Source organism: Poeciliopsis prolifica, unplaced genomic scaffold (genome assembly GCF_027474105.1).
Source record: "Poeciliopsis prolifica strain line A6 unplaced genomic scaffold, Auburn_PproV2 SCAFFOLD005, whole genome shotgun sequence".
Lineage (NCBI taxonomy): Eukaryota > Metazoa > Chordata > Actinopteri > Cyprinodontiformes > Poeciliidae > Poeciliopsis > Poeciliopsis prolifica.
Genome location: NW_026562380.1, coordinates 6,566,084 through 6,578,537, shown reverse-complemented (window position 1 = coordinate 6,578,537; position 12,454 = coordinate 6,566,084). Strand labels below are relative to the sequence as shown.

The 12,454-nt window shown below is 37.3% G+C and overlaps 1 protein-coding gene across 15 annotated transcripts in view; it reads left to right on the top strand.

Annotated features, from left to right (window-relative positions):
* The first annotated feature begins 801 nt into the window (after positions 1-801).
* LOC129359565 (neurexin-1a) overlaps positions 802-12,454 on the top strand; it is a 245,119-nt gene continuing 233,466 nt past the window's right edge. For 14 of the 15 annotated variants that reach the window (XM_055029228.1, XM_055029225.1, XM_055029238.1 and 11 more), the window contains exons 1-2: positions 1,141-1,312; positions 2,361-3,664. In XM_055029228.1, coding sequence (XP_054885203.1) covers positions 2,953-3,664 — 712 coding nt within the window. In that variant the 5' untranslated portion in view covers positions 1,141-1,312; positions 2,361-2,952. Of the gene's footprint in view, positions 954-1,140; positions 1,313-2,360; positions 3,665-12,454 lie in introns of those variants that run through there. The other variant, XM_055029224.1, reaches the window with a different exon arrangement.

Below are 12,454 nucleotides of genomic sequence, written 5' to 3'. Positions count from 1 at the left end.
GAGAAGTAGTTTGCATGATAAGCTCACTGGACAGGCAGTATCAGGAGGTGTTTGAGAGCCTGGTGGAGCTGTGTGGAGTGAAAGCTGGAGACTGCAGCTTCAAGGCACTGGGGAAATGGGTAATGCATCGCATGAGGAGACGCTTAGGCACCCCCACCGGCTGCAACGGAAGATTCAAGAATTTCTCAAACATGCACGAAAGAAAGAAAGGTATATTTTTGAGAAGTGAATAACATGACATATGACATGAAGCTGAAAACAGTTGACTATACATAATGCCCCCATTGGATAACTTTACTCAGATTAAAATTTGGATTTCTCAAAAATGTTCATAACTACTGCAATTAAGGATTAATTTATCTTAAGGGTTTGTACACATCTTGACAAGAATTGGGGGAATTACTGGGTTTATTTTCATATAGTATTTCATACAATTTTACTCTCTGTTGCAATTGTTTTGAGCATCGCTTACAAAATAAAACCAACTTGGATATTCAAAACCAGGGTAACCTGCTTGGACTAGGAACAAAGAGGACACAGAGTCCAGCTCATTCAGCTGAATCCCAAACAAACCATTACCTACTTAGGATATCCTACTTTATAAAGAATTTGGGATGTCCTGAGTTACTAGCTCTTCCAGTCTTTCATCTAAAGTTGATTTTACCATTAACAGCCGTGAACTGATGCACATGAAAGCGCTATCCAAGAGACTGCATTCTGCCCCTCCCCGGTAGATATCACGAAGAGACACGTGATAAACGCTCTGTCTGTGGCTCCTGACAGTCGCTGGATAAGCTGAACACAGAAACCCGACTGCACCTCCTCTTCTACAGAGATAGCTGGATTTTTTTTTTCGTCCCGCGCTGCTCACCAACTCCATCCGCTCCCATTTTATATATCTAGTTCTTCTTCATTCATACCGTGAGTCACATTTGGAGGACACAATATTGCAGGTAATTTCTCCTAAGCTTCTGCGATTTGAGCGGAGTTTGAGTGAAAGTGGACACATCTCTCTCTCTCTTTCGCTCTCTCTCTCTCTCTCTCTCTCTCTCGCTCTCTCTCTCTCTCTCTCTCTCTCTCTCTCTCTCTCTCTCTCTCTCTCTCTCTCTGTGACTCTTTCCCTCGCTCAGGCTGATGCTGTGATTCACTTGAAAGCAGATCTTGATCGTCTAAAGAGGATTTTAGACTCGGGCTCTCCAGCAGACGCGGAAATATGGACGATGCTGATTATTAGGAGCTTTTCGAATCGTCTTCTCATTTTCTTCGTGCAACTGTTTAGGGGTCCCGTGGAAGTAGAGGTCTGCGCGGAAAGGTAGAATTATATACTCAAGCAATAAATAAATAAATAAATAAATAAAATAAATACTCTAATAAGTAATTAATCCCACAAATACGCAGATCTAATCCCTAACCGGCTGTGCTGTCGCGGTAGATGTGAAGGTATGGTCGATCAGAGGACGGGGCTTTTGAGCGAAACGTGAAATTCCGATGAAGATCTAATTTATGAGATAAAAGCAATATCATTTTTGAAATCCATTGCGGACACTTAATGTGCAGGTTACTGAGAAATTTCAGTCTATTTAAAGCATAATCTTTAATTAAAGACAGCGTCCAACCTTTGTATTAGTTACAGCAATGTATTTTTTCTTAATTTGAAATGCTGCGGAGAAATGAAAGAGTTTGGCTTCTTTCTCAGTGTAGTGTTTTATATTTAAAGAAATACCGACATAAGTGAAAGTGGAATGCAATAATACGACGAGTGGCTATGAAAAGCACAGTTAGGGATTCTGACTGAGATCCAGAAATTTTTGGGAAAGGTGGTCTTTGTGGCTATGTGAGATGGTGATGAATCCAAACTGACCATTGTGAATCAAGTGACGCACTTATTCTCATGTTTAGTGTTCAGCCGGGAGCAGAGCATTCAGGGCATGTTTAACGGAATGCTGAGGTAAATGCTCTGTAGATCTTGTGTCACCTCTCCTAACTGCAAATGTTCCCCAAAGCATGATCCGAGTGATGCATTTATTTTTATTCATTTTTTATAGGAATTAAGACCCAGAATGTGACTTTTTTTCCCCTTCATAGAGTATATATACTCTACTAGAGATATATTGTCACTGAGATGAACTCATATGTGTGATTGTCAAGTGCAGCAGCTTGCTTCCTGGAAAGAACTAGTAATGGTAATCTAATGATACAGCTTGTGCTTATTGTGACAAAGGGCTCCCTGGCTTTACTTCAACTTAATCACAATATTAGTCTAATTCTAGCCTGAAGGCATTGCCAAAGTGGACTTGGAAATGGATATGTTGAAAATGCTGACGCTGTATTAAATCTGCTTCTTTTTTTCTCTTTTGCAGAGAGCATCAACGCAGAGAAGTGCCTTGACAGGCAAACTGTGTCTTACGCTGGGCTCATCAGCCAACGTGACTCCTTCTGGCGTTTTTCGGCTCTGCTCGCTAGGACACGGGGTGAAAAGCCCTAAACAAGAATTCCAGCGGCTCGCCAGAGAAAATGCACTTAAACATGAAAATTAAAGCTGCCATTTCAACTTTTCATTATTACATGGAATAATCAATATTTGTGTACCCAGGAGATATTTGAATCACATGCTCAAACTAAGCTATGGCAGAGAGAACCTTCGAAGTGTTTAAACTGTTTTGGCGAAAACATTGAGATATTAGGCCTCTGGCCTAGACAGGTTTAAGTAATGCTGTCTGCTCCAGGAAGCAAGCATTGGCTAAATCAGTTGTCAATTAAACCTGTGCTAACATGTAATCTTATACCATACAATGCAGCAGTTCACACTTATACATTTATCTAGGCAATCAGTGCTACACCAGATTTTTATCACAGTTGACCCAACATACTTTTTTTGCATAACCTAAGACACATATGTAAGTTCATAAATTCTTACTCCTAACTATAATCTACCAAGTTTGGAATCGCACAATGGTTGTACAAAAGCTGCACAGTACCCATTTCATATGGGTTGGAATCCTCATATGCTGCTTCATGGAAATTGGCACCTGTCTAGAATTTACAGGTACTGAAGGACAGTGGGCAAGGTTTCCAGTGTGGAATGCATGTTGTGAAAGTGAAATGAGCTTCAACATGAAAACAAAGAGCTCCCATGGGGTTCTTGTTTACTTTGACGACGAGGGATTTTGTGACTTTTTAGAACTCCTCCTAATAAACGGCAAACTCAGCCTTCGCTACTCAATCTTCTGCGCAGAGCCTGCAACTGTGGTATCTGACACTGCGGTCAACGACAGCCAATGGCACAATGTCACGATTAGGAGAAGCTTTAAGAACACAACCCTTTCTGTGGATGGCGAGATAAAGTGGGTAGAAGTGAAGTCGAAAAGACGAGACATGACTGTCTTCAGCCATTTGTTCATTGGTGGAATACCACCGGAGCTAAGGTCTGTGGCGTTGCGCTTGACGTCGGCAGCGGTTAAGGAACAGCCACCTTTTGCAGGATGGATAACAGATATAAAGGTCAACAACACGGAGTCTGAAATGATCAACAGCGAGGGGGTTTTAATAGATGTCTGTGGGACAGCCAACATGTGCTTAAATGGAGGAGTCTGCAGTTTAATTAACAATGAACCGACATGTGACTGCTCTCACACTGGCTTCCAAGGAAAGGACTGCAGTGAAGGTAAGACCTGGACTTTGTAATTCAGCACATTATGGTTTGACATTACACAAATTAACCCAAATTGTTGAACTCAACATTAGTTCAAAAGTAATGGATTCCCTTCCTTTATCTGGGTAAGCTCTGGTTGTGTGCTATTGATCTGCTTTCCAGTTGTTTGTAAAGTTAAATCTCCTTGAAGGCCTCATTAGCAAGCAATGCAGGTAACTTTCATCCCCAAAGGTGTCCTCTAGAACTATAAAGCAGGTCTGTGGGGATGAGTTGACCTATAAAGTATCTCCAGTGAATTGCTGCAAATTAAAGAGCAATGATTGTCATCATAGTCAATGGAGTAAACATGAGTGATACCATTGATCTCATAAAACAAATTAGATGATGGCAATAGAAGAGAACCCACATGGTAACAGGGTGGGGTTTATGGATTAATGAGGGGATTATAGTGTTATAGTGTTGCTCAAAATACACAGAGCTTGACACTAAACAGGCATTTAGGACAGTATTTTATTTAATAAACTATAAATAATATAATTTTAAATAATTTTAGTTTGAAATAAAAAGGATTAATTAAAACAAACAACAAAAATTGATCCGTATCATAGCTTTTTATCAGACCCTCAGGAAAAGACAGTGTTGCAAATAAGAAAAGCAGGAACAAGAGACCAGTTAAATATAAAGACAAAGGGAACATAGAAGTCCTTTGGAGGTAATGAAAATAATACAAATAACAAATATTTCAATAACTACTGCTTGTAGCTGCAGATTTGCATGTGTTCTGTTTTTTTCTTTTTTGGTTCTTATTGTGGACATCAATGGATATTCATTCTTAAAAGAACATATTGTTTTTTTTCCATGCTGCAACAATGTAATCTGTTTTGAGACTTTTTCACGGCATGAATATTTTCAACTATAAGTTCACTGAGCTACCTTAAAATAATTTAGATCTATTGCATAAATTATTTGTAATTAATCCCCATTAAGGTTTTAGGATAATATAAACACTGTATTATAAAGTATGCAGGCTTTATACAGTTTAATAATTTTTTGTTGATTGGTCGTAAAATGTTTTATTACATTTCTTTACAACCCTTATGCACAGACACAGTGAGTAATTCCCTCTACAGTAAAGTTGTTTTTTCATTTCTACCACAAATTGTTTCCTATCCTAAACTGGTTGGAACTACAGGCTATGAACCTTTTCCTTCTGTTTCCCATGCTGCAAGCTCTGGCTTAGAAACTGAAAAAGAGGTGCTATGTACCACAAACGATCGACCCAGAACTCCTTCAAACATGAGCAGCAAGGTGACAAATCATCAAAATGTTGCAGGGACCCTGTGATTGATTTGTTTAAGTCGACCTTTACATTCAAATTATTAAAAGGCCTCACTATATACTTGGTAAAGAGCTGTTGCTATTGCTACTTAAAGCTGATTTCTGAAGTTGCCATTTCAAAGTTAATTTAAGTTTAAAATATTGCAAAGTAATGTAAATAATCCTTTCCTCGTGCATTATGTGTAAATTTTGTTTTTTTAGCACCACTGGTGCTATTCAGAAGGAAATTACAAATGTGAGGCATACACAAATATTACTTGTTTAAAAAATCCACCCATAGTAGTCTCACCCAGCAGTCACTGGGTGAGAGGCAGAGTCCACCCTGGACAGGTCGCTGTTTATGCATGTTCAGGGCATTATTCAAAACTGTATTAGTAATTTAAGGTGGTGATATTTGTGTCTGGCTTGCTGGGAATACTAAGTAATTTTTTGATTTGTGCTGTTATTCCACCTCCTTGCATTCCAATCCTATTCAGAGAAAAATGTTATTAAAACAAAGATACTGAACTAGAGCCTAGAGATGTGGCACTGAGCATGTGCTTTGGTTGTGTAAAATCAATCCAGTTCTTTTACACAACAAGTTAATAAATGGTTTTAGCTCGAGCCTTGGTTAACACCTGGAACCACTTTTATGGAAAAAAATTCTAAAACCCTATAACCTCAATAGTATAACTTTAATATAATACATTCGTTTCTTTACATCAAGCAACCTGCTTCAGTTAATCTAACAGATTACATTCATAAATTTGAAACAAAACATTATTGTGGCTGTGGATGTGCTTGGTCCTGCCACTAATGTTTGTGCAGTTTTCATTACAGCTAAAGGCATATCAGAACATCGTAATGACTTTGCAGAGGCATTTAAAATGTCTGAACAAATCTGTCTCAATCCTCAAGCCTCAGCAATATCCACTGCTCTTTCAGTCCTAGTACTGCAAGGTATTGTTGGTTATTGTCCTAAATGAATTCTTGGAGAGCGCTTTCTTCTGGGTGTGCTACTTACTGTTCGTCACAAAGTTGTTTTTTGTTTTTTTGAATCAGATGAAGAAATTGTGATTGTCACATGAGAGCATTTCATAACAAAAGACTTAAGCTTAAAAATTTACTGACGAGAATTTTTTTTATGCTACAAGAGTGTTGAACAGTCACAGTCAGTGGGGAATGGAGTCATTATGATGATGGCCTGAAAGCTTTTCCTTATTGTTTAAAAGCCCTTTTTGAGAATCTGCATCATCACAGGCTATATGGGGGAAGACATGTCCTGAGAGTTACTTACTGTATGCATAGCATAAGCATGCTTATAAATAAATTATTTTGCAAGTTTCAATAGATGTGGCGACAAAAAAGTGGCATGTTTACCTCATTCTAATGGTCTAAATTTAGCATTGTGCATCTGTTTGTTCAGTTTAGATATGTTCAGTCTAATTATGAACCCACTTTTCTGACCTGATTACAAACCGGCAATCTGTGTAATGTGCCAATGTCACTTTTCTCCTCACATTTTCACAGAAAATGTGAGGAGAAAATATTGCATATTACTTCCTGGCCTCCTAGAGAGAAATATGCAAATTATAAAAAATAAAAGATGATTCTCTTACATAATTAGAAATTGCTCCCTTTTTTCTAGCACTTTAGAAAGCATTGGTGCTCTAGGAATTTCAAGAGAAATTGTGTGGCCCTGATTGGTTTGTACTAACAGTTTTGACAGTATAATAAATGCACCCTTATTAAGTTGTGTTTTTCCAAGGAGACAGAAAACTTCACATCCACTAAGCATGACCCCAAACCAATTTACACTTGTTAGTTCTTAACTTTGCTTTATGGAGCAAAGCAGGGCTGTATAGAAGAGGACCTTCATCATTTTTTGATTAAAAAATTGTTGCCTGTGGCTGTTGACACGGATTTATAAAATAATTATAGAACACACCAACCTTATAAATCTGTAAGAAAGAGTACTTTTACAAGTAGCAATAGAGTGGGACTGTAAGTACAGAGGGACTCCTGAAATTTCCCATACACAATATAGTACATAATTGCAATAATGCACAAGTCAAAATAAAAAGTAAACGAAGTGTTTGCATATTATTTACACTTGTGAAAGAACATGGAAGTTAGAGCAAGAGTGGAAGAAAAAGTAACTTTCTTTCTCACCCTGTTTTATTTCTCACCAGTATGTTGTGAAATTTTTTCTAACCGTTTAAAATTTGACATAGAAGAGTTAACTCTCTTCTGGCTTGACTTGTTAGATACTCAACCTCACTCATTGGCTTGAGAGCGTGTCTCTGAGCATCAATTTTCAAGTTGTGCTACAGATGTTCATTTGGATTTAGGCCTGCACTGTCCCCAGACTATTAACAATTGTTTTTGACCTAAATTGCACTGCAGCTGTGTTTGCCTCTCTGATTCAATATCAACACCTATGTGGCCTCTAAAAGATGATACAACCTGCCTTTGCTTGACGATTGCCCATTATGAAGTTACCATCACAAGATGTCCATAGTTGCCATGAGCTTTAATACTGTCCGCGCCCAACCTGTCATTTCAGTAAAAATTTTTTAATAGCTAATGGCAGCGATAGTTAGTTAGTTTAGTGGCTTCATAGGAATGAAAGTTAAACAAAGAAACTGAGCCAGCAGTAAAATTTATAGGAGATAGGCATATGCATAGCTTAAGAGAGAGACATTTTTTGTTGAAGAGTAAAAATAATGTTTCTACTTTTAGTTTTCATCAGAACCCTTGCTGCAGCATTATGGATAAGCTGAAGGCTTTAACTTATTTTAAACTTTTAACATTTCCATCACTTCATTTCTGATCTGCCTGGTGTGTTCCTTGATTTTTGCAGTTCAGTTTGTTCTTTAAGATTTTTTCAGTCAATTCCTAGGGCCCCACAGAGCAGTGCGGACGTTTTGTATTATGTTAAGGGATAAACACAAAATACCACACTTTCTTGAAGGTTCCTAATAGCTAAAATTTCATTATTTGACCTTCACAATTATACTACATTTTCTTTCATAAAATTCTTGTAAAATACTCTGACACTTGTGATAATTTGACAAAATTGGAAAAGGTTCAAAGGACTGCATCAAAAATCTAAAAAAAAAAAAAAAAAAGAAAAAAGTCAAATTTGGATAATTGGGTCTGAAACTACATCTTTGTTACCTGGCAACCTCTGAAATAAACAATCTCATTCATGTTAGCATCAAGCATTTCGAAGTGAAAGATAAATGTATTTTAAAAACAAGACAGCAAAGCTGTTCTTTCAACTTCTCCAAATCTAGCTGGTGACTATACAAGGATTTGGTGTCTGAGTATGTTGAACTTTTAAACATATCTGTCAATTGGATAATTTAAAAACTGTTTTGTTACTTTGATCAGATGAAAGGATTATGGGATTTGCCTCCAGACCTGTCAACTTCTCCCCATCTAACTGCAAGCATGGACATTATATGACGTCAAATACAAGCATACACATACACAAATCCCCACAATTGGTTGAAACAATTATTTAAATGCACTGTTCAATCAAAAAAGTTATCTTGAATCTGTCTTTTTGTTTCTCATTTGAGAAATAACATAGATGCATTGGATAAATGCATATTTTATCATTATAAAATGGAACCATGTTTACTTCATCAACCATAAATTAGTAGAAGTGAGAAAGTAGGGAAGACTTAATTCTGGACTTTATTTTATCTGCCCTTTTCTATTATTTATTTTGAAGCATATCCACATATAGGATTTAGTTATTTGCGTAATCTGGAGAAGGTATACTGGAACTGCTCAAAAAATTTAAAGTACAGTTTTTCTTGCCAATCAACTCAGAAAGTGAAACCTACTTTCTAGACTCATCAAACATACACTTATATACAATGTATTTCAAGCTTTTGTTTCTTGTAATTTTGATATTTATGACTCAGAGATGATGAAAAGTCAAAATTCATTGTCTTCGCCAATTAGAATTCTGTGATAAAAGAGCCTCCTAGTGTCACATCTTAATCATCTAATTAAGTCAAAACACCTGCAAAGATTTCCTGAGCCGTTAAATGGTTTCTCACGGGTTAGTAGGCTTCATAATCAGTTATTGACACCCTTCAAAAGGGGGGTAAGCCACGAAAGATCATTGTTGAAGGAGCTGAGTGTTCAGAGTTCTGTAGAGTATTAACAGAAAATTGAGTGGAAGGAAGAAGTGTGGTAGGAAAGGTACACCAGTAACAGGAGAACCACAGTTTTGAGAGAATAGTCAAATGTAATTCATTCCAGAAGAGCCACTACACAGATGAATATAAGACATAGGCTACACATGTTCTATTTCCCATGTCAAGCCACTCCTGAACCAGAGATGTTAGAGGTAATCTGTTATCTGGGTTAAACAGAAAAGGAATAGTGCAATGGTCCAGCGTTTTGTCTTCAGATGAAAGTAAATCCTGCATTTGGAACCAAGATCTCAGAGCCTTGAGGAAGAGTGGAGAATCAGAATCAACAGTGCTTGAAGTCCAGTGTGAAATTTTCACAGTCAGTGATGATGATTGGTGTCATGCCATCTGATGGTGTTGGTTCACTGTGTTGAATGAAGATCACAGTCAAAAAGGACATTCTACAGCACTTCATGCTCCCCTCTGCTGAGACGTATGGAGATGCTGATTTTATATTCCAGCAGGACTTGGCACCTGTCCATACAGCCAAAGATTCTAAAAGCTGGTTCAAAGACTCCTGTTCTTGACTGGTCAGAAGACACCCTTGACCTTTAACCTCATAGAACAATCTATGGGCTGCTGTCAACAGGAAGATGAGAGACACCAGACCTAACAAGGCAGATGATCTGAAGGCAGCTATTGACTCAATCTGGGCTTCCTGTCAACTGACACTGAGTTGATGACCCTTAAGTCATTGTACTCTATATTATATTGGTTCATATCTTCATTTAAATTTAAAATACCATTGATATTGTTCGTCGAGTTAAGCTTTCCAACATTTGGAAATTGAGTCTGTAACTCTTTATTGATGCAACTTCTCCACCTGTACAAAGCACAAATGAAGCTGGAGTGCAAAGGAATTGCAAGGAAAGATGGAAGAGGTTTGGACAGATAATCCTTTGGTTGTCCCAAAATCTCTTAGAATCCATCTCTTTGGAACCACAAAAGATCAGATTACTTTGGCAGATGCATTCCATTGACAGATATGTTCCTCATCAACAAAGTTTGGCTCATCCGTGTCTGAAACAGATACTGTGTTAGCTACGTGACTTTCTTGTAGCGATACATGGGGCTTCGCTCCATGAGCTCCACGCATCAGTGTTGCCGGAGCCATTACTATGCCACAATAGGGCAATATTAACTTCTGGCGATTTGGCCTCTAATTAATATCATGATATATTGAGCATTTAATTTTGATAATACATGGATAATAACACTACACTACTCTTTAAAGTACTGTCTACAAATAAATGAAGAACATGTGTACATTATTCATGTGTAGGTTGCTAAGTTAAGCAAATAACCACAACTAAAAAAGTTTAGAAGCATTGAATAACTTAACTTACAACGTCCTTGCTGAATCCAATATTTTGCAAACGACTAACACATTTTTAGGGTAGATGAGCTGCACCTCTTCCTACTTGACTAACTCTGCCACCACCACTCCAACATTTAAAATTTCCTCCATTTTCTAAACGTCACTGTCTCTCACTTCTTGTTACAGATTTAATGGGTTGGAGTCACATGACTACATACTGTAAACATTGCACAGCAGTTCAAAGGGATATGAGCACTTTATACAGCCAATAAAGACAAAAACAAGTTTTCTTTTAACCTTTGTTTTTAAATGCCATTGGTCTTTGTAATAAATTTTGCTGTTTACAGGCCTATGCCACAAGCTAATCGCCTCTAAGCCACAGCACATTGATGCAGCAAGTCATGCAAGAGGAGGCCCAAGCAAAGATTGAGTGCTTAGGAATACACAGTACATACTTTTCAGAAGCCTGACAATTGTGCTTAACACATCCATTGCCAAGGAGATGAATATAAATGACTTTGCTGTCAGGTCGTCTTGGTGTTGTAGTTTCATGTCACGCAACCGTCTCTCTATCACCCCAAACTTAAACTGAATGCGTCACCGCTCCGCTGCACATATATTATTAACATAGACGAGGTTCCCCTCAGTTTTGTCAATTTCTAAACAAATGTGACTTAAAGTTCAGTGCAACTTATGTGTCTTTCCTCTTGACACATTTGCTGACTGATGTTTCCTATATTCTGGAACGAATTATAGTAGGATGGTTATAGTCGACAAATTGGTACTATTTGAAACCGAATAGAATGTGAGAAATGTTAATTGTATAACTTCTAATTGATGCTTTATGTAAATCAGTCAACTTTAGCAACATCACAAGAAATTAGAAGTGTTACTGTCAGTTCTCTTTGTCTCTTAGGATTAATTATGAGATGTCTCCTGTATCATACATAGCAAGTGTTTTTGCATTTCATCAGTGCCTTTTGTGGAAGCTATTCATGGCGTCTTCCTTGCAAATTTATTTTATTCCATAATAAAAAGTTTTAACATGACTTTCTGAGACTAAATAACAAAATTGGACACCAGTTGATTATCTCTCAACTTCTACTATAACGGTGTACTCATCTATAATATGCACACATACAATGATGTTATATTTTGCTTAGTTAAATTGGCAGTTTCTAAATAACAATGTTAATGTTCCAGAATAAAGTAAGTAAAATTATGAGGAACTCTGCAGTACTGAGAGACTTGGAAAAAATATGAAAACTAAGAAACCTCCTCATCATTTAAATAAAGTTGGTAAGACAAATAATATGGATCCAAGTGGTGTTACTGGTCATCAAAGCAATACTGTGTCTCCTGAGTTCAGTCCAGAGGAACAGTCCAGATACTACAAGTAACCCTCATTTGGGTCTTTTACCGAAATGCCTACAACCCTCATAAGAAAAGTAAACTAGAAATTGTGTAGCTAACTAATGCTGATAGGAGTTTCAGTAATGATTGAGCGGCCCTGCCTTTGAAAAAAGTGAGACTACTGGGCATATTATTAATTTGATTTTATTTTTCTCAACATCAAAGTAGTTTTACTAAAGCTACATTTTTGTTTGTTTCACTGTAGCTTCATTCATTTTGCCAACAATTGATATTTTACACCAAGTAGATTTAGACGCCAAAATACACTGAAGAAATAATGTAATGAACAATATTATCTAGTTTTATGTTATTTATTTGATTATCTATTTTAGCTTGTTATACAAAGATAAATTATGCCTTTCCTACCCAAAATTTAGTTTTCATACCAAAGCAATCCTAGTCTGACAGAACATCTGAGAGTATCCTGGGGAATCTGATACCAGGATGTTGTTGATGTTAGACATGGATTGTAGCACCCTTTGGGTTTGGCGACGGGAACTTTGTGGGTTTGGTAACCTTCCCACAGATGCCATCGGATGC